The following is an 18,328-nucleotide window of genomic DNA, read 5'->3' on the forward strand; positions in this document are numbered from 1 at the left end:
AAGACATTGGTGAACTGTTCTTGAACCAGTTAAACCAGGGGAGAGCGCGAACGCAGTCCCCCACTACCACAAATTATGCAGTCGAGTTTCCCGCATTTGGGGAAATCGCAGGGGTCAGCACACCCGGAGTGCAAGGGATGAGCCTCGCCCTGGGAAAACCACCTGCTTGATCATGGTGTCTCCCCTGCCAGGTAAGTATGACTGCCTCTCCCCCACACACCAACACACGCCAAACAACACACACGCACCTCACGGACACCGCACCCCACCATACCCACACCAGCCCCGCACAACCGGACGCGCTCCCCACCCCTCTTCCTGCCGCCGCCGCGCTCCCGCACAGCGCCCGCGTGCGCCCGAGCCCACGGGGGTGGTTTTGTGTCGCGGCAGTCCCGTGATGCCTCGCGGTACTCATTTGCATGGACACGCCCCCTGCCTGAAGGCCCCTCCCCCGCTCTCACCGAGGCGCCCCCTGCGGGTTCGCCCCGCGGTCTCTCGAGCACCGGGGGCCGCTCGGTCCTTCTGTCCCCCCGCACCGGAACCGCGCTCGGCACCGAGACAGGAACCGCCGGGCGAGGGCTCGGTCAGAGCCGAGCGGGACCAGGCCGGAGCCGCCGTGTGTGCGCCAGGGGAGATGTGCCCAGCGGGGCCGGGGACACGAGCTCAGCTCCACTGGGGGCTGATCCTGCAGAGGCAAAGGGATCTGCGTCCCCCGCCTGTGGTTGTCAGGACACGGACTCAAGTTGATGAGGAGACTCAAATCCCAATCGAGACTCAAATCCAACCTTATTACAAGCCAGCCCTTTTTCTCCCCTTGTTCGGTACTTTCCCAGCCTGCACAAACACGCCACGTTCAGTCTCATTGGCCCCTGTAAAACTCTCCAGGCAGACAGTCCAGTAACACTGTTGCAGCACACGTTGGCCAGACGGCGACAGCTTCACCCCCCTGTCTCAGACGCTCTCACAACCCCGGCATCGTCTGGCTCCGACTGACACTCCTGCCACAACCCATCCACCCAAGGCTTGTTTTGCGACCTTCCGTGTCCTTCAACAGCCCAACTCATCGCCCCAGGGCTTGTTAAGCATTAAGGCCTCAGAGCTCATTCTCAAACTGTTTCTCACACAACTCTTATCGCTTTCACCCCCACAGGCAGCCAGAGTAGAAAGTCGGGTCCCCAGACATCGGGCTGGGTTCTGGTAGCTGGGCAGCCCCCTCTGGGTGGCGCTGGAATGGCTTCTGGTCGAAAGGCCAACATTACAGCACGTACAGGGTGGATGGGCAAAAGCGTTCACAGCCTGTGACCGCCGGTGCCAGAACCATGGGGTCTGGAAGCTGCCAGCAGCATGGCAAGAGCAGGTACCCACGGAAGAGCCAAACCACGGGCACAGGGTGCCATGACAGCACCAGGGAACATTTCCTGAGGAAGCTGAGGGGCTGGGAATTGCAGTGCTTGCAGTACCCCAGCCTCACCACAGCTCCAGTGCTCCAGGCTGTCACCCCTCGAGTCTCTGCACACCCTCGGCACACACAGACCCCCGATTCCATGCCTGCTGCTGATACAGGGGATTTAGCTAATGTACAGGGGGGTAGGACAGGAGGGGCTTCCAATTAATGCACAAGAGGCTTGGTATAAGAAAAACTAGTGCCCGAAAACCATAGAATTATGTTGTGAGTCTGTGGAAATTGGTGGCCCCACTAAAACATTAGTTAATTGTTTCACAGTAACCTTCAGAAGTATCCTTAGCTTTAAAGAATAACGTCTGTGTTGTAAGTCTGTGTTGAGATACCAGGATTTAGTGACTCCAATAAACATTAATTAATTCACACCATCCTTCAGCTTATCAGTTAGTTTGTTACTTTAGGAACAGAGCCTCCCAAACAAACTCCTTATTTGCCAGTCCTGCAATTAATTTTGCAGGAAGGTCACACTGTCTTAAATCCTTGCTAGTTAATCAAAAGAAATACAGATATAGCAGGTTTCAGCTAATTGTGTGATTACTGGGGCCTTCAACTGTGCCAAAGGTGAAAAGTACACTGTGAGGAAGACACTTCATCTTGAAGACCCCTGCCCACAAGAGGAAGACTCATTTACTTCATCCTGAGACCCTTGCCCATGGCCGGGGGGGGAGCACTGTGCAGGTGCAAAGGACCTTCTAGCTCACTATAATACAAAGCAGGAATAGATAATAAATATATATAGATGTATTGACTAACCTAATGCATATGTATACCTTAAGAGAATAAATGTAAAGGGAAAACAACCCTGAAGTGTGCATACTTTGGAGGAGCTACCCCCATGCACCTCAGCGCTGAATAAAAGCATTCCTACTTTACAACTTTAACGAGTTTTGGAGTTTTTCCATGCATCAGTGCCTAGGCACGGCTGTTGGGACTCTCAATGGGTGTCGGAGCAGGTGGGTGCTGCTGTTGACTCCGCTCCAGCCCCACAGCCACAAAGAGAAGACCGTCAGCACGGGAAGTCAGAGCTGCTGAGGGACACGCTGGCTGCTCGAGGGCTGCTGGTGTGTGACAGTGGCACACGCTGCACTCGTGGAGCAAGGCCAGAGCCCAGAAACGGCCATGAGGGAAACTGGGGGCAAACGTGAACCATGGCTCATAACGTGTGGGGAGAAACGGGTGGGAACAGCTCGACGTGCAGGTGGGCGGGTGAGAACCGGCGTGAGACAGCACCGGGGCTGGCCGGGCTCGTTAACGGTGGCGAGAGGCGGCAACGAGACCGGGGAATGGCGCTGAGAGCACCGGCGGAGAGGAGACGGGACGGGACCGGAACCGTGAGGTGGGGTCTGTGGGTGGGGAAGGGTCCATGCAAATGAGCACCGCGAGGCATCACGGGACTCCCGAGACACAAACCCACCTCCGTGGGCTCGGGCGCACGCGGGCGCTGTTTGGGAGCGCGGCGGCGGCAGGAAGAGGGGTGGGGAGCGCGTCCGGTTGTGCGGGGCTGGTGTGGGTATGGTGGGGTGCGGTGTCCGTGAGGTGTGTGTGTGTTGTTTGGCGTGTGTTGGTGTGTGGGGGAGAGGCAGTCATACTTACCTGGCAGGGGAGACACCATGATCAAGCAGGTGGTTTTCCCAGGGCGAGGCTCATCCCTTGCACTCCGGGTGTGCTGACCCCTGCGATTTCCCCAAATGCGGGAAACTCTACTGCATAATTTGTGGTAGTGGGGGACTGCGTTCGCGCTCTCCCCTGGTTTAACCGGTTTAAAGAATAGAAATGGATTGATTTTTGCGCAGATCTTGTTACTGTCACTACTTCATGCTCTGCAATGTTGTCTAAGGTCAAAGTAGACATCATTTGGTAAACAGTATAGTCCTGTGAGTCAGTTTTGAGATCTGGATGGGCTGTAGCCGTTGGTGTGAGGTTCAACAAGGTGAAGTTCCGGGTTCTGTATCTGGGCCACAAGAACCTCTCACAGCGCTACAGGCTGGGGGAAGAGTGACTGGAAATCACTGGAAAAAGTGGTGGACAGGGACCTGGTGGTGCTGACTGGTGGCTGCTGGCCATGAGCAGCTTGTGGCCAGGCAGCCAAGGCAGCCAAGAGCATCCTGGCCTGTATCAGCAATAGTGTGAGCAGCAGGGCCAGGGCAGTGATCATCCCCCTGTACTCGGCACTGGTGAGGCTGCACCTCAAAACCTATGTTCAGTGCTGGACCCCGCGGCACTGGCACCCACAGAGCCGTTGTCCTGCTGAGGCCTCGCAAACCAGGGAGAGCTCCGCTTCTCTCTGCCCCATTCTCATATCAGCAGTAACCAGACCCTCTAGCGCGGCCCCAGCATGTGGACTGGCTGCAAAGCAGTGGGCATATTGTGCCCAATCCCGATGTTTTAGCATTAGAAGATGGCGTTTATGAGGAGTGCAGGCCACAGTCCCAAGTCAGCAAGTGCCTACGTGGAGCTCGGCACGAACCGAGGATGAAGAAAGCTGTGGGTAAAGAAGCAAAAGTAGCAGTGCAAGCAAGATAAGAAACTGGGATGTGTTAAGACACATTTGTGAACTGTTAGCAGGTTTTGGAGACTAGACTCTCATACGCTTAATGTAACAAATTGTATCCTAGTTGCTGTGTGCTACACTGTACATGTTTCCACTAATACAGCAAGCTATTATGTATCCAATCTTATACAGCCAATTACTGTGTATGTATCAAATACACTGAGCTATTGTAAGCAGGCACAAAGACTAACATGGAAATTCTGGCTTAGCCAATAGCTATGTATAGATAGGCGTAAGAACAAACCAATGTAACCAATGAAACAGTTTTTAGTAGCACGTGAGTTATCAGTAACCATATAAATATAGACGATCGTGATCAATAAAGTGAACAAGATGTGTAACTCATATTGAGTTGTCCTCTTGTTTCTGGTTGTTCTCTCCGACACCGGCACACCGGGGAAAAGGAGGTTCTGCAGTGCCCGGCCCGTAAAGTCCCGCCTTCCCCACAGTGCGGAACCGAAACGGCCCTGTCCGGACCCTACACCCCTTGAGGAGCAGAAACTGCCCTGCTCAGAAGCTATTTAAACAGCAAAGCCAACTCATGCGGAACGAGCACATCAGCTGCCGCTGTGAGCCTTCGTAAGCTATTCAAGCTCTGTTTTCTCTCTTTGTGAACCAGTTAAACCAGGGGAGAGCGCGAACGCAGTCCCCCACTACCACAAATTATGCAGTAGAGTTTCCCGCATTTGGGGAAATCGCAGGGGTCAGCACACCCGGAGTGCAAGGGATGAGCCTCGCCCTGGGAAAACCACCTGCTTGATCATGGTGTCTCCCCTGCCAGGTAAGTATGACTGCCTCTCCCCCACACACCAACACACGCCAAACAACACACACACACCTCACGGACACCGCACCCCACCATACCCACACCAGCCCCGCACAACCGAACGCGCTCCCCACCCCTCTTCCTGCCGCCGCCGCGCTCCCGCACAGCGCCCGCGTGCGCCCGAGCCCACGGGGGTGGTTTTGTGTCGCGGGAGTCCCGTGATGCCTCGCGGTGTTCATTTGCATGGACACGCCCACTCCAGGAGAGCCCTGTGTGCTGTGGGCCCGCGAACGGGTTGGGAGGGGCTCGTCGGAGGTCGGTGCAACCGGATGGGGGGGTGGGTGTTGGACCCGCCCTGTCGAGGCGGGACTTTTGCCCGTCACGTGACTGGGCGGGGCGCAGACGTGGCAGCTGCCGCGCGGGGCACGTGTGCGCGCCCGCAGCTAATCAGCGGGGCTGCCGGGGCTGGCCCCGCCCCCTGGCGGCGCTGTCTGCCTGCTCCCGGCACGGTGCTCATGGCGGCCGCGGGGTCGGGCTCGGTTGCGGCCGGGGGCGGCCGGTGGGAGGTGGTGCGGAAGGGCCGGCGGCCTGCGGGCGGCCCCGGCAGCCGCCGCGCTCTGGGTGAGGCCAACGCCGGGCGCACTCTGCCCTTGGCCGGTAAGAGCGGCGAGGTTGCGGGTATGCTTTGGGCCCGGTGCGGGAAGAGCTTGGGTGGGTTGTGTGGGGCCTGTTACAGGCTTTGTGGCTCCCGACCGCGTCTGACGGGTCCTGTGCGGGCCATGGGCTGGGGCTGGTTCTAAGCCTTGTGCTTCTCCCCTGTGTCTGTGCAGTGAGGCTGTGTCGAGCAGCCCAGTCCTGGGGCCTCTTGCTGGCTATGGGACCGGGGTGAGCCCGACATGCCTTCCCTCGGGGGTCAGACTCAGGACTGTCCTTGTGTCCCTTGCCCTGTGTGTCAGTGCTCCCTATGGAGCCTTCTCTCATCTTCTCTTTTTTTTCCAGCACCCATTGCCACAACTGACACCATCTTCGAGCTGGGCTTTGAGCGGGTGCTGAAGAAGCAGAACAAGGAGCAGGTCCCTCCTGCTGTGGCACCCGAGCAGCAGCACCGGAAGCAGCATGCAGCGAAGAATGCAAAGAAGCCATCAGTGAATGCCACTGTGGTCAAACCAGGCAAATGCCACTCGCTGGAGGAAGCCCTGAAAGCTGTGAGTGTCCCTGGCCAGGCTGCACACCCGGGCACCTGACCCATCTTAGCAGAGCTGAAGCTCAGGGTTTCATTTTTCCCTGCCTGAGGCCAGCCAGCATTCCGGCAGCTACTGCTTTGGGAACAAAACCCTGGGTGCTTGAGGTGTTGTTGAATATGGTACAAGGAGAGTGGCGCCTGCTTTGGTTCGTGGCTTCTCCATGTGGGAGACCCCTGGATTGCTGAACACGTGCAGAGGGAATCACTGCCACCAGCTGCGTCCCACAGTGGTCATGTTTGCTGGGGGAGCAGAGCAGGTGGTGCTTGGTGCTTTGGCAGTCACCAAGCTGGCCCTGGAGTTCTGTCTCGTGCTTGAAGTTGTGCTTTTGCTTTATGCAGGAGACAGAAGGATGGGAGGTGGCTGGAAAGGAATTTCTGGTTTCTCACCCACTCCCTGTCTGCTGTCTGGGAGAAATCCTGAGAAAACATCCTCCCTGTCCGACCGGCTGAGGTCCTGGGGAGACTTCCTTAGTCTGCCTCTTGGAGTCATTTGTAGAACTCGTTTATCTTCATCCCACCTGTTCTGTGGTGGCTGAGCAGGGAAAGGGTTTAGGTTTAGAATGAATTTCTATTATTTCTGTGTGTGGTGGCAGATGTTCCTCAAGGACTGTGGCCTGTGCCAAAGTGTGGCTGCTCTGCAACTGCTCTGCACAGCTCAGCAGTTATTGTGTGACTGTTGCTCGCTGAGCTCTGCTGACAGCATCATTTAGGTTTTTATTGTGTATCAACAGCTGGATTTTTTTATTCCTCTTTTCAAAATGCTTGCTGAAATAAACCCGCAGCAAAAGGAGCCCAGCTCAGATTTAACAGTGTGCCACAGCTGAAATCCCCTGTGTACAGAAACATTGGACTGTGAAACCTCAGACATCTGTCTGAGTCGTGCTTTACCTCCTAAACTCCCCGAAGCGGGGACATGGCATCTGTCTGCGAGCTTCCAGCTAGCCTGAGTTTAGAAGTAAGCAATATGTGTGTTCCATGAGGGACAGTGTAGAAGGAAGGTGAGGGGCTGTGAGCTGCTGTCTGTACCTGTGGCTTGTCTATGGCAGGTTGTTAATCAGGTAGGTCTGACTTTGGCTGTTTGCTCCCTCCATGACTCTGGATGCAGAGTTACCCAACGGTGCTGGCACAAACCACCTGCACCAGAATAACGTGGGGCTGAGCCTCATGGAGCTGCAGCCTCGAGATACCTCCTGCTGCAGACCAGCCTCTGACAGTGCCAGTGTGCTCCTGGGCAGTTTGCATGGAGCTGGCTTCTCCCAGCTGATGCTCACTGCAGGGCAGCACAGCTGGCAGAAAGGTGCAGTGCAGGAAAGCCTCAGCATGTCCTGGGGTTGCTTCAAGGAGGGAAAGCAGCTCATTCCTGTGCTGTGCCCATCCTCCTGACCTCTTCACTCTCTTTCCACAGCCCTTTCAGCACCAGGTACCTGCAGTTCCCCACAGAGGTTGTGTTTTTCCCTGTTAGCAGTCTTTGCTAATCTGAAGAAAACGTGTTTACAGTACCACATTAAATGCTGTTTCCAGCCCAGTGCTCCCATTTGTATTACCAGGACATGGGGCAGACAGCTGGGGTTTCTCTGTGGGAAGGGCAGTGTTCTTGGGATGAATGAGGACAGTGTTTTCCTCCAAGTCCAGCAGCCCTTTTGGACCTGAATTTAACTTTCTTCTCGCTGTGCTTTGTGCTCAGTTCTGTGCATCCTGCATTGAATTTGCCTCTCTGTCTTTTCCAGCTCGACTTGGCAGACCTGCAGAAGGAGCTGGCTAAAAGCCAGAGTGTGTTCCCCGAGAACCCGTCTGTCTGGGTGAAGGACCTGGCCAGCTACCTCAACTACAAGCTTCAGGCACCCCGGAGTGACCCCATGCTCAGCCAGCACCCCCATGGTCAGTGCATGAACCTGCCCCACTGCAGGGATTTGCGTGTAGGAAAGACACGAAACTGTGTCCTTTACTCAACAGATGATTCTGTGATATCACAGGATGGTTTGGCTTAGAAGGAACCTTAGAGCTCATCCAGTTCCAACCCCCTGCCATGGACAAGGACACCTTCCACTAGACCAGGTTGCTCCAAGCCCCATCCAACCTGGCCTTGAACACTGCCAGGGATGGGGCAGCCACAGCTTTTCTGGGCACCCTGTGCCAGGGCCTCAGCACCCTCACAGGGAACAACTTCCTAAGATCTCATCTCAGTCTCCCCTCTGTCAGTTTAAAGCCATTCCCCCTTGTCCTGTTGTACAGGCCCTTGTCAAAAGTCTCTTTACAGCTTTCTTGTCAGCACCTTTAGACACTGGAAGCTGCTCTAAAGCTTCCCCAGACCTTTCTTCAGGCTGAACAAGCACAGCTCTCTCAGCCTTTCCCCACACAGCTGATAAGTCCTTGGATCATCTTTGTGGCCCTCTTCTGAACTCTCTCCAGGCTGTCCACATCTCTGTTGTAGAGTGGGGATGAAAACTAAACACAGTATTTCAGGGGTGTCCTGACAAGTGCTGAATGGGAATTTATCTAATGTAGAATAACTGAGGAAGAAATCACTTGCTGACTGTGTAGGAAGATGAGGAGCTTCTCTGTGACCTCCTCACACTCTGGGCCAGCTTTGGCAGCTGTAGCTAAAAGTCTCATGAAATGTCTCTTGCTAAACTCTTCCTACTCTCTTGTGTTGGCTCCAGACTACCCTTACTGCCTCGTGAGCAAGGAGCTCAGGAACATCATTAGATCCCTGCTGGCACGGTCATCCAGTGTGCTGGAGCTCTTCTTTGACCACTGTGTTTACACCATGCTGCAGGAGCTGGACAAAACCCCAGGTAAGAGGTAGTTGGTGCAGGTCTCAAGTGCTGACACACCTGTTGTGTTCTGCTAGTGGGGCCATCTGGTGCTGGGGTTTCACGAGCTCAGGAATTCCACTGCTTCTTGCTGCCTATTATAGCAGCTATTGTAATATCCTCCTGTGCATCTTGTATCCAGTGAGGGGTGGTTCCTGCTCATCCTGCTTGGTGCTGTGGTGTTCAGTGGTGCTGAAGCCATGGAGTTTTGAGCTGGAGCAGGGGATGAGATAAGAGCCTGGCATGGTGCTGTTGTGGGTTGAATTGCAGACTGAAGGGTGTGTGGTCTAAGGTGCCTTTCTGAGGGCTTTCACATTGTGGCATGTGTTGCTGCAGCTTTTAAAACAAGGCTTTTATAGGCTTGTGGTCACACAAGCTGGTGTGTCACTGTTCTGCAGTTGAGAGTGTCTCCTGTAAAGTGACAGGTCCCATCCAAGCTGCTGTGTGGGAACAGGCTGCTGATCCTGCCCTCTGAGCACAGAGCATGCAGATGCCCAGCAGTGCTGGCAGTCAAAAGCAGGTTCCTGAATGACAGCAATGTCCTGCAGTGTCAGACAGAAACCCTAACACCCATTTCAGTACATCCCCACCACGCTGCTGCCTGTCAGTAGCCTTAGCACCCAGGTATTGCCTGTCCCCAGGCCCTGGCTCTGTGCATGAGGCCACCAGCCACTCCAACAGGTTTGTTTCCATCTCAGAACCCAGGTGATCAAAATGACAGTTGCACCTGTGTGTAATTCAGGCAGGTGCTTGGCTGTCAGCAGAGCTGTCACAGGGTCAGGCTGCAAGGGGAAGGATTGAGGGGTGCTGTGGCTGCACTGGCTTCTGCTGCTGCTCTTGCATCAGCCCCACAGCACCTGAGAACCAGGGAGGTTCCTGAGCCCTCCTCTCTTGAGCATGAACAAGGGGTAAATGAGGCCTCAAAAGGGGCCAGACTTGGGGCTGTGATGGAGCTGGTTACTGTGCCTGCTGCTGTTGCTGCTTTGGAGGTCAGAGCTGGACCATGGCAGGTTTAGGAAGCTACTGATCAGTTTCCAAGCATCAGTGGGGTCTGTCCTTCCCCTGCAGGCTGGAGCCCTAGGGGGGATCCTCAGCAGAGGCTGAGTGGGGAGCATGACCCATGGCACTGTGGTAAGGTCTGGAGTTGATTAGCCATGGAGCCGGGCAGGTCTGTGCAAGAGTGTGTCCCCCATCATGTTCAGGGAGCATCACAGTGGGAGGGAGGCACTTGAAGTGCTGTGGTTAAGAAGGGCTGTCATATGCTCTGTTTCAGGGGAGTCTTTGCACGGGTACAGGATCTGCATCCAGGCTGTGCTTCTGGACAGGCCCAAGATCGCAACGACCAACCTGGGCAAGGTGAGCTGGATGCCTAGTCGTGCTGCTCCTCCTGCCCCAGGATCCCCTGGAGCAGCCAGATGATGGGCATCCATTCCCATTAATAGGAATTCCTCTGGGAACTGTAATGGTTGTCTCATATACAAAGCCCTTTCCTCCCTCTGCTCAAATCCCACATGCAGTGATATTAGCACAGTATCTCCAGTGTCTCCCCTCCTTCTCGTGTGCCAGAGCTGCTGTAAGCACCAGTGTCCTGCTGTGTCTTCTTTAAAAACCCCATCCAAAGCTGGTGCTCTGCTCTGCCACTCTCAGAGAAGCAGGACACAGGTGGGCAGCTGTGGAAGAGGAGTGAGGGTCTCTGAGCTCCTGCTCCTTTGAAGTGAACAGCTGAGTGGGTGATGGCTGCAGCTGTGGCTGAGCTGCTGCCCAGCACTGCATGGTGCTGGCAGCTCAGCTCCCTCAGAGCTGGGGTTTGGGTCTCTGGCACAGCTCCTGGCCTCACATGAGGGTCCCTCCTGGGGGGCTGGGGGCTCTGCCCTGTCCCACCCCAAGGGCTGCTCTTCACCAGGCTGCACAGCCCAGGGCCCATTGCAGCTGCCCTGGTCCTGTGGCACTGAGAGCCTGACCAGCAATGTGGCTGCAGGCTTGTTCACAGTGGCATTGTATGGGGACGGGGTGAGGCTCTTTCTACTCATGTGTCTTGTCTTCGCCCTAGTACCTGGAGGTGTTGCGGTCCCACCAGAACAAGCCAGCGAAATGCCTCACTGTGCTCTGGGCGCTGGGACAGGCTGGATTCACAGATCTCCACGAGGGACTGAAAGGTGTGAGCCCTTGCACTCATCCCCCCAAGGGCTCCCTATCTTGGGGAGCAGGGTGAAAACCAGGGCAGCCCCTATACTGCCAACATGTCTCTGCTCCCACTGGTGTGACTGCTCGTGTCTGCTTCAAAACACTGAAGTGCTGGAGAGGGACCTGCAGCCACTGCAGCTGTCTCCTGATGCAGGCACAGCCAGATGCTTATTTGGGAGCAGAATCATGGAATCATTTAGGTTGGAAAAGACCTTTTTATCACAGCATTATATCACCAAGTCCACGAGCAGTGGTGTCCCCCACACTGCAGGGCCTGGTTTAGGTTTTGATGAGTGGCATGTCATGTGTGACACTACTTGGTAGTACTGACTGCTTGTTACACCCTGTGCGTGGCTTTGGTCCTTAGCCACATGTTACAGGCTGGTCATCACCGCACAGGGGTGGTGAAGAGCATTTATAGAGTCCTAAACACTTGGTGTTGAGCATGGTGAAGATCTGTGTGAAGTGGTTAATTATTTTTGGGAAGGCTGGAGATGTTGCAAAGAGCACATTGGTTACAGAAGGGCGAGCTCAGATCTCGTGCCAAGCCTTGGTAGCCTCTCTGGGATGACAGAAACCGACCTTATGGACAGAAACTCTACCTTGTCTCTGGAGAGCATCCTTGCCTACTAGGACAGGGAAAATGTTGGATTCCAGGAGGAGCCTGGCAAGGCAGGGAGTGTGCTGCTGTGCCATTCCTCTGTCAGCAGAGTGGGCGAAATAGTGCAGCTGCCTTGGAGCCCTTCCCAGGGGATCATCTGTCTGTCTAGTTGTTTGCGGGTGTTTTGAGTGGGGACATGTAGGGGTGGTTTGTCCTGGGTTCAAACTCAGCTGCTGTGTTTGAACATCTGAGTGTTCCTCTGCATTTTGGTTGCTGCTTGTGGACCAGGGAAGCATTCGGTGTCACTAGGGGCATGGCAGGAGTCCTCCTGTGCCCCAGTCTGACCACTGTCTCTCTCCCACAGTGTGGCTTGGTGTCATGCTCCCGGTGCTGGGGATCAAGTCTCTCTCCCCGTATGCTGTATCTTATCTGGACCATCTGCTAATGTGAGTTACACATTGCTTTCAGTATCAGGGGGTGTCTCTGTTAGGAGAAACAAACACACACCTGGGCTGCTGGATGCAGTGTGACTGTGTCTGCATCGTGATGGTGGAAGAAACCTGAGTGTGCATGTGGGAGAGTGCGACTGAATGGGTATGTGTGCTGGGGTGGGCTGGCCATGCAGGTCAGTTGTTCCTGGTGGCTGCCCAGTGTGCTGGCATTCAAGTAGTCTTCGTGGTGACTCCTGTGGTGTTGAGTGCCTTGGTGGCTGCTGGTTCTGCAGAAGCTCTAAGGAAATGCCAGTGCATAGGTCTCCTCTCTGCTGCTGCTGGTGTTTTTCCTAAAACAAGGTGGTGGAGGGGGAGCAGAGCTCTTCCCTGGTGGCTCGGGTCACCCCATGAGGCAGACAAGTGGCTGGGCTGCCTTGTGGCTCTAGCTCAGGGCACCTGTACCAGGAACAGGCTTCTCTTGTGCCTGCACGCCTCAGTACTTGCCCTCAGGAGCTCCCACTCTGAGTGCAGGTGGTGTCTGTGCCCTATTGCTACCAGCTCCTGCAGAGCATGACCTCGTTGAGGCTCCCTGCTGCAGTGAGAGGTGCCAGCAGCATCCACCACTGCAGGCAGCCATGATTTTTCCCTGTGAGGAAAAGGGAGGTGATGCTTGGTGGAGGATCAGGATAGTTGGCTTTGCTGGCCCTTGTGCAGGTGAGGGCAGCCGGTGACTCTGGCACCCATGGTGGAAGTAAGTCCAGTGCCACACAGTGCAGATAGCTGATGAGGAAATGGGACCAGGCCAGAGCATGGAGAGGTTATCCCGTGCCCTTCCAAATGGCTCAAGAGGTTTTATTTAAGGTTTTGGTTTTTTTTTTTCTTCTGCTTCATTGTACCAAGAATGTTGTGTTTGGTTTTGCTGGAGGACTTCATGGAGATGCATCGAGCCAGACTTCACAGCTCATCCCAATCATTATGAACCTTTATTTAATTAGTTTTTTTTGTAATCTGGTTTCTCTTCTTTGCCTGTATTTCATTAGCGGGCAGTTCCAGTTGCCAGCTTGACAGACCTCCCTCGCCTGCAGCCTCTCAGGGAAAGGCCACATGAAGCCCTGGGCCTGGCACCCAGCACTGACTGGGCAGGATGTCCCTGAGTGGCAGCAAAGGCAGATGACAGTGGTGGCCTGAACCCACCCAGGTGTCCTGCTGCAGAGAACCACTAGGGTTTGGCGAGGGCAGTGCTTCCCTCCCAGGCTGTATTCTCCCCTGACATATATGTCACAGCTCATGGGGTTTGTTTCTACTGCATAGGATACACCCAAATCTGACCAAAGGCTTTGGTATGGTCGGACCCAAGGATTTCTTCCCCCTCCTGGACTTTGCCTTCATGCCCAACAACTCACTGCCGCCCAGGTACGCTGGTTTCCCCTCAGTGCACTCCAGCACAGGCTGTGCTGCCTGCGAGGCTGTGCCATGGGGTGAAGACCCTGGTCTCCACAGCCCCGGTGCCCTTTCCCATCAGCCTGCAGGAGCAGCTGCAGCGGCTCTACCCTCGCTTGAAAGTGTTGGCATTTGGTGCGAAGCCAGAGACGGTGCTGCACACCTACTTCCCCTCCTTCCTCTCTCGAGCTACACCGAGCTGCCCTCCTGGCATGAAAAAAGAGGTGAGCCCTGAGGGGGGGTGCACCATAGGACCTCTGGTCTCTGCATGTTACACATGGGAAGGGAGGCTTGGGCAGGGCCTGCAAAGCCAGGTATGAGGCAAGGAGGGTGATGGCAGTCCAGGGTTCCTGCTGCTTGCAGCCAGGGGCTGGGAATGTCAGACCCATGAGTGGTTCACTGCCCCAGAAGCTGGCTGGGATGAGAGCAGTGAGTCAGCAGGGTTTGGGGCAGTCCACTGTGCTGGTGTACAGCCTGCAGCACAGGACCAAGTTATGTGTGTCCTGGATCAGGTGGAGAAATCTACTGTACTCTTCCCAGCTCCTGACCTCCATGAACCAGTGTCTGAGCCTGGACCCCCTGAGCTTCAGCGTCTGGAGACAGCTATACACCAAACACCTCTCCCAGTCCAGGTCCGTTCATGCTCTGAGCAGGGCCAGCAGCAACCTACTGGCATTCAGGAGCATATGAAATTGCTTCTAAATGCTCCTGACTGAGCCCTTAGTTCTCTTTCCCCTCGTAGTTTGCTTCTGAACCATCTGCTGGAGTCCTGGGACAGCAGCAGCCAAAAGGTAGGATTGAGCTGTGTCAGAGGAGTTGCTTGGGGTGGGGAGAGAACATGTCTGTGCTGCTGCAGGAGGTCCCTGCACCAGCAGTGTCCCCATGGAACCTGTGTGTGCCCACCCAGGACTGCTCTAGCAGCTCAGCGGGTTGGCTGGTGTGGGAGCCTGTGGCCACCAGTTTGAGAGCCAGCACTGGCTCCAGGAACGAGGTCATGTGCCATCCACAGGAGGGTGTTTATTGTCCCTTTCCCTCCACTTGCTGTCTGGGTTCAGATGTTCTGGATAGAGCCCTGTTAGGCCTCACTGTTAGGGTGCTCTGAGGAGCAGGGAGGTCACACTGGCTGCAGTTTAGCATCTCCTAGAGGAGCAGCACAGCTGCAGCCCCTGAGGTGCCGCCAGCTCAGTGTGAGTGGGGCCATGACGCAGCTCTTGCTCTCCCCAAGGTGCGACAGTCACTGGAGGAGACAGTTCGCTCGTTCAAAGTAACGAACGCGGAGCTGGCGGCGAGAGGGGCCAGCAGTGACCAGGACGTGGCTGCTTGTGATGCTGCCTGCAAGGTGAGGGATGGGACGGGTGTCAGCCAGAGGACAGATTTTGGCTCTGTGCTGGGGTTGTGGTTGGCCCTTCCTCCTGCTGCACACGCCAGGCCAGGGCCCCCGCAGCGATGCTTGCACAGGATTCAGCAGGGACAGATGGTGCTGGCACTGGTCCATCCTCCCAGCTGCTCAGCAGATGACACTGGTTTCCACTGGGAAGCCGAGAGTGGGTGGTGAGAGCAGTGGCGAGCATAGCAGTGCTGCTGGAGGGAAGTGTGGCTGCACAAGAGCCTCCCTGGCCTTGGGAGCTACGTGGTGATGGGGTCTCATCCTCCCCCTGTCCAGGAGCTGCTGCACAAGATGAAGGGCCGGGGCTTCCCCTGGTCGCGGCTGCTGCTCATCCTCTTGGTCTTCGCAGCTGGCTTCCTCCTGCACGATGTCCAGACGCACAGCTCCTTCCAGGGTAAGGCTGTGGCTCTGCTCCATGTGGAGGAGTGTTCCTGGGGAACAAAACTTGAACATTCTCTTGAGTGAAGCCTCTCCACAGCCTGATCATCATCCCACGTCTGTGCCGTTGGCTGCCCTTGAGCCACGTGGCTCCATTGCTCTTTGAATGGGGTGGGCTGTGTTGATACAGACATTCTCGTCAGGCTGTAGAAGTAGATCTCCCTGCTTGTCCCCTCTCAGGAGGGTTTCTCCCAGGGCTGGTCTGAGCCAGGTTTTCTCTCCAATTGGGAGTTTCTGCCCCTCTTCATCCCATCTTGGAGCATCTTGAGACCTTGTGCAGAGTAGCTGAAGTTGTGTGTCCTCAGAGAGAGGCCTTGGGATAGACAGCATGACACTCCAGGCTGAAGGGTTGCTGAGGGAAAATCTCCTGTCTCCTCCAGCCTCCTCTTCTGCTCGCCTGCTCCGTTCCTCTGGTATCCTGCCAGCCTTGCAGCAAGCCTGGCAGAAGGTCTCCTACTGCTGCCTCGAGGGTTACAGGTCAGTGAGTGTGTGTGTCTGGTGGGTGTGAGGCTGTTGACACAGCACAGAGTGGTCCCTGTGTGAATTGCTTCCACCCAGCTCTCGAGCTCTCCTTTTCCCTTGGCCTGTGGCAGCAGCTCCTGGCACCTGTGTGGCCCTGTGGCTCTGCCGGTGGTGCTGGAGGCACCGGCGCTGCCATGATCCAGTGCTCGCTATTGTCTCACAGGTGTCTGGAGCGGACCCTGCCTGTCTATGGCTCCCAGGCAGCTGCTCTCCTGCAGCCGCAACTGGAGCTGCTCTGGATGAAGAGCTGTGAGGTGGCACAGTACACATATGAGCAGAGCTCCTCTGTGCTCTCCTGGGTCCACCACAGCCTGCCCTGCATTGTGGAGTGGGTAAGGATGTCACAGCAGCTGGAAGGGATGATGAATGCCCGTGTGGCTGCAGGCTGCGGGGGCTGGTGAGGCTGAAGAGCCTGTGCAGGGGACAGGAGGTGGGGGGAGAGGCCCAAATGAGGAACCATAAAATGATTTGGGTTCGAAGGGACTTTAAAGCTTATCCATTTCCGACCTCCCTGCCACAGGCAGGGACACCCTCCACTAGACCAGATTGCTTCAAGCCCCATCCAGCCTGGCCTTGAACACTGCCAGGGATGGTGCAGCTGCAACTTCTCTGGGCAACCTATGCCAGGGCCTCGCCAACATCACAGGGAAGAACTTCATAATACCTCATCTAAATCTCCCCTCTGTCACTTTAAAGCTGTTACCACTTTGCTTATCTGTACAGACCCTTGCAAAAAGACATATTATGTTGCTACAAATCCAGAGCTCTCAACCCACACAGCAAGCAGAGCACAGCTCACACCCCTCAGTCTGCACACTCAAGAGGTGCAGTCTGTGACTTCCCTAGCATTGCTGCAGGCATCACATCCCATTGCCAACCCCATTTTCCTTCACATTGTTCCTTTTGAAGCATTTCTATAGTTCCCTCCACTGTGACCCCTTTGTGGTGCCACACACCACCTCAGAACCCAGGCTGTGAGGGCAGTGCTGTTTGTCACCTACATCAGCCTGTTCCATGGCTGTTGAGACACCCACCACTCTCAGTGAGGAAGGGGAACCATTATAGCAACACCTTTGTCAGCACTGCTGTCCATCAGCTGTGAGCCCACTGGTGGGGTGGCTGTGGGGTGAAGATGACCTGAGCATTGCTGCCCTGCAAAGGAGGTCTCAAAGGTAACTCACCAGCTCCCTGAAAATCAGCAGTTTGTTGGAAGGGGAGTCACTTTGGCACCCACAGAGCACAGGTAGCCGCAGCCCACAAAGAAGAGATACAGTGCCCAACAGGTCAGGGGATAGCTCAGTTCAGCACCTCCTGATCGGTGTTGAACCCACACTGATCTCTCTGCTCCCGCAGCTCCAGTCCCGGCTCCCAGAGTCCCTGCTGCACTTCGCTGAGTGTGTCAGAGAGCTGCTGCTCTTCCTGGTGCGGAGCTGCCTGCTGCCGCTGCTGGAGTGTGTGGCTGCAGCGCTGGAGCGGGGCTGGAAGTCCTGTGTCGACTCTTGCAAGTGAGCATCCCTGCCCCTCTTCTCCCCCTGGGACACACCGTGGTGTGACCAGTATGGTCCCTGCTATGGCAGCAGAGTCTATCTAGGTCCAGGTGGGAGGTGGCCCCTCATCTGGATCTGTTGAAGAGTCTGGGATGTGGCACTATGTTGAGGGGCTCCTGCACCCATCCTGTGCTTGTGATGCTGGGGCTGGGTCACCACTGCTGCCTGTAACTTGTTCTCCTTGCTTTTCCAGTGGAGAAGTGACGTGGGACTGCGTGAGGGAACACCTGATGAGCTTTACCTATTCTTCTTGGATTTATCTGCAAAACACAACTGTAGCCATCAAAAACTGGGCCTTGGCTATGATTTCTGGACACTGATCCAATACCTGGAGGAGCAGGGATAGGGTCGTGTTGTCTCTTTGTCACCAAGGAGAACATGCACCCAGGAGTATCTCCAGTGCAGCTTGGTTGGCTGTGGGATGGAGAGGCCGAGGACAATGCACATGGGGACTTTGGACTCAAATCAGGGCTTACGAGCAAGGTGTTGGGGTTGTTTTTTTTCCTGGGGTGAGGAACCACCCGAGGAGGTTTTCCACGCTCTGTGAATTATCTCTGGTGTTTTTCCTATTCCTTTCTCCAGGTCTTAACAGGGCAAGCGGCCCACACACCCCTGTACTTTACCTGCACCAAAGGATGGGGTATGGACCCCATCACACACACTATCCACAGGTCAATGAACTGGACTGATTTCTAGTTTTTGTCTTTTCATTTTAATTACTCCATGCCCAGTTTACTCCTCTCTGGGGCCACCCCTTCCCTGGTCCTGGGACCTAGTTGGGGTGCTGGCGCAGCAGGACAGTGGTTCGGTGGGTTGCTGGTGTTGAGTTCAGTACCGGCCTCTGGCAGGTACAGTGCAGCAGTGCGTGTGTGTGTGTGTTTTATGTACACGTGTTTGTATGGATGTGTATGTATATTTGTATTTATACACGTGTGTGTATAGA

The 18,328-nt window shown here is 55.4% G+C and overlaps 1 protein-coding gene and 3 non-coding genes across 4 annotated transcripts; 2 read left to right on the forward strand and 2 right to left on the reverse strand.

Moving 5' to 3' along the window:
- Positions 1-35: 35 nt before the first annotated feature.
- On the reverse strand, positions 36-199 carry LOC117435976 (U1 spliceosomal RNA). The gene has a single exon (XR_004549522.1). It is a non-coding gene; the product is annotated as a U1 spliceosomal RNA (small nuclear RNA).
- A 2,848-nt stretch (positions 200-3,047) lies between these two features.
- Positions 3,048-3,211, forward strand: LOC117435977 (U1 spliceosomal RNA). The gene has a single exon (XR_004549523.1). It is a non-coding gene; the product is annotated as a U1 spliceosomal RNA (small nuclear RNA).
- Positions 3,212-4,638: 1,427 nt separating this feature from the next.
- Positions 4,639-4,802, reverse strand: LOC115945628 (U1 spliceosomal RNA). The gene has a single exon (XR_004079929.2). It is a non-coding gene; the product is annotated as a U1 spliceosomal RNA (small nuclear RNA).
- Positions 4,803-5,259: 457 nt separating this feature from the next.
- On the forward strand, positions 5,260-18,080 carry TMEM214 (transmembrane protein 214). The gene is made up of 17 exons (XM_034061072.1): positions 5,260-5,436; positions 5,779-5,984; positions 7,750-7,900; positions 8,683-8,817; positions 10,109-10,191; positions 10,886-10,991; positions 11,985-12,066; positions 13,363-13,464; positions 13,574-13,715; positions 14,032-14,123; positions 14,234-14,282; positions 14,717-14,830; positions 15,155-15,272; positions 15,697-15,793; positions 16,002-16,170; positions 17,192-17,343; positions 17,579-18,080. Exons 1-17 carry the CDS (start codon positions 5,295-5,297, stop codon positions 17,703-17,705), a joined length of 2,067 nt encoding a protein of 688 aa, XP_033916963.1. The 5' UTR covers positions 5,260-5,294; the 3' UTR covers positions 17,706-18,080.
- Positions 18,081-18,328: the final 248 nt, after the last annotated feature.

This window comes from Melopsittacus undulatus, chromosome 3 (genome assembly GCF_012275295.1).
Source record: "Melopsittacus undulatus isolate bMelUnd1 chromosome 3, bMelUnd1.mat.Z, whole genome shotgun sequence".
Classification (NCBI taxonomy): Eukaryota; Metazoa; Chordata; class Aves; order Psittaciformes; family Psittaculidae; genus Melopsittacus; species Melopsittacus undulatus.

What these genes read in the sequence shown, in the direction of transcription:
- TMEM214 (XM_034061072.1), top strand. Translation starts at nt 5,295, where the DNA reads ATGGCGGCCGCGGGGTCGGGCTCGGTTGCGGCCGGGGGCGGCCGGTGG. An exon ending in GCTCAGCCAGCACCCCCATG is followed by an intron (nt 7,901 to 8,682) that starts GTCAGTGCATGA and finishes TGTTGGCTCCAG; the next exon opens with ACTACCCTTACTGCCTCGTG. An exon ending in TCTCCACGAGGGACTGAAAG is followed by an intron (nt 10,992 to 11,984) that starts GTGTGAGCCCTT and finishes TCTCTCCCACAG; the next exon opens with TGTGGCTTGGTGTCATGCTC.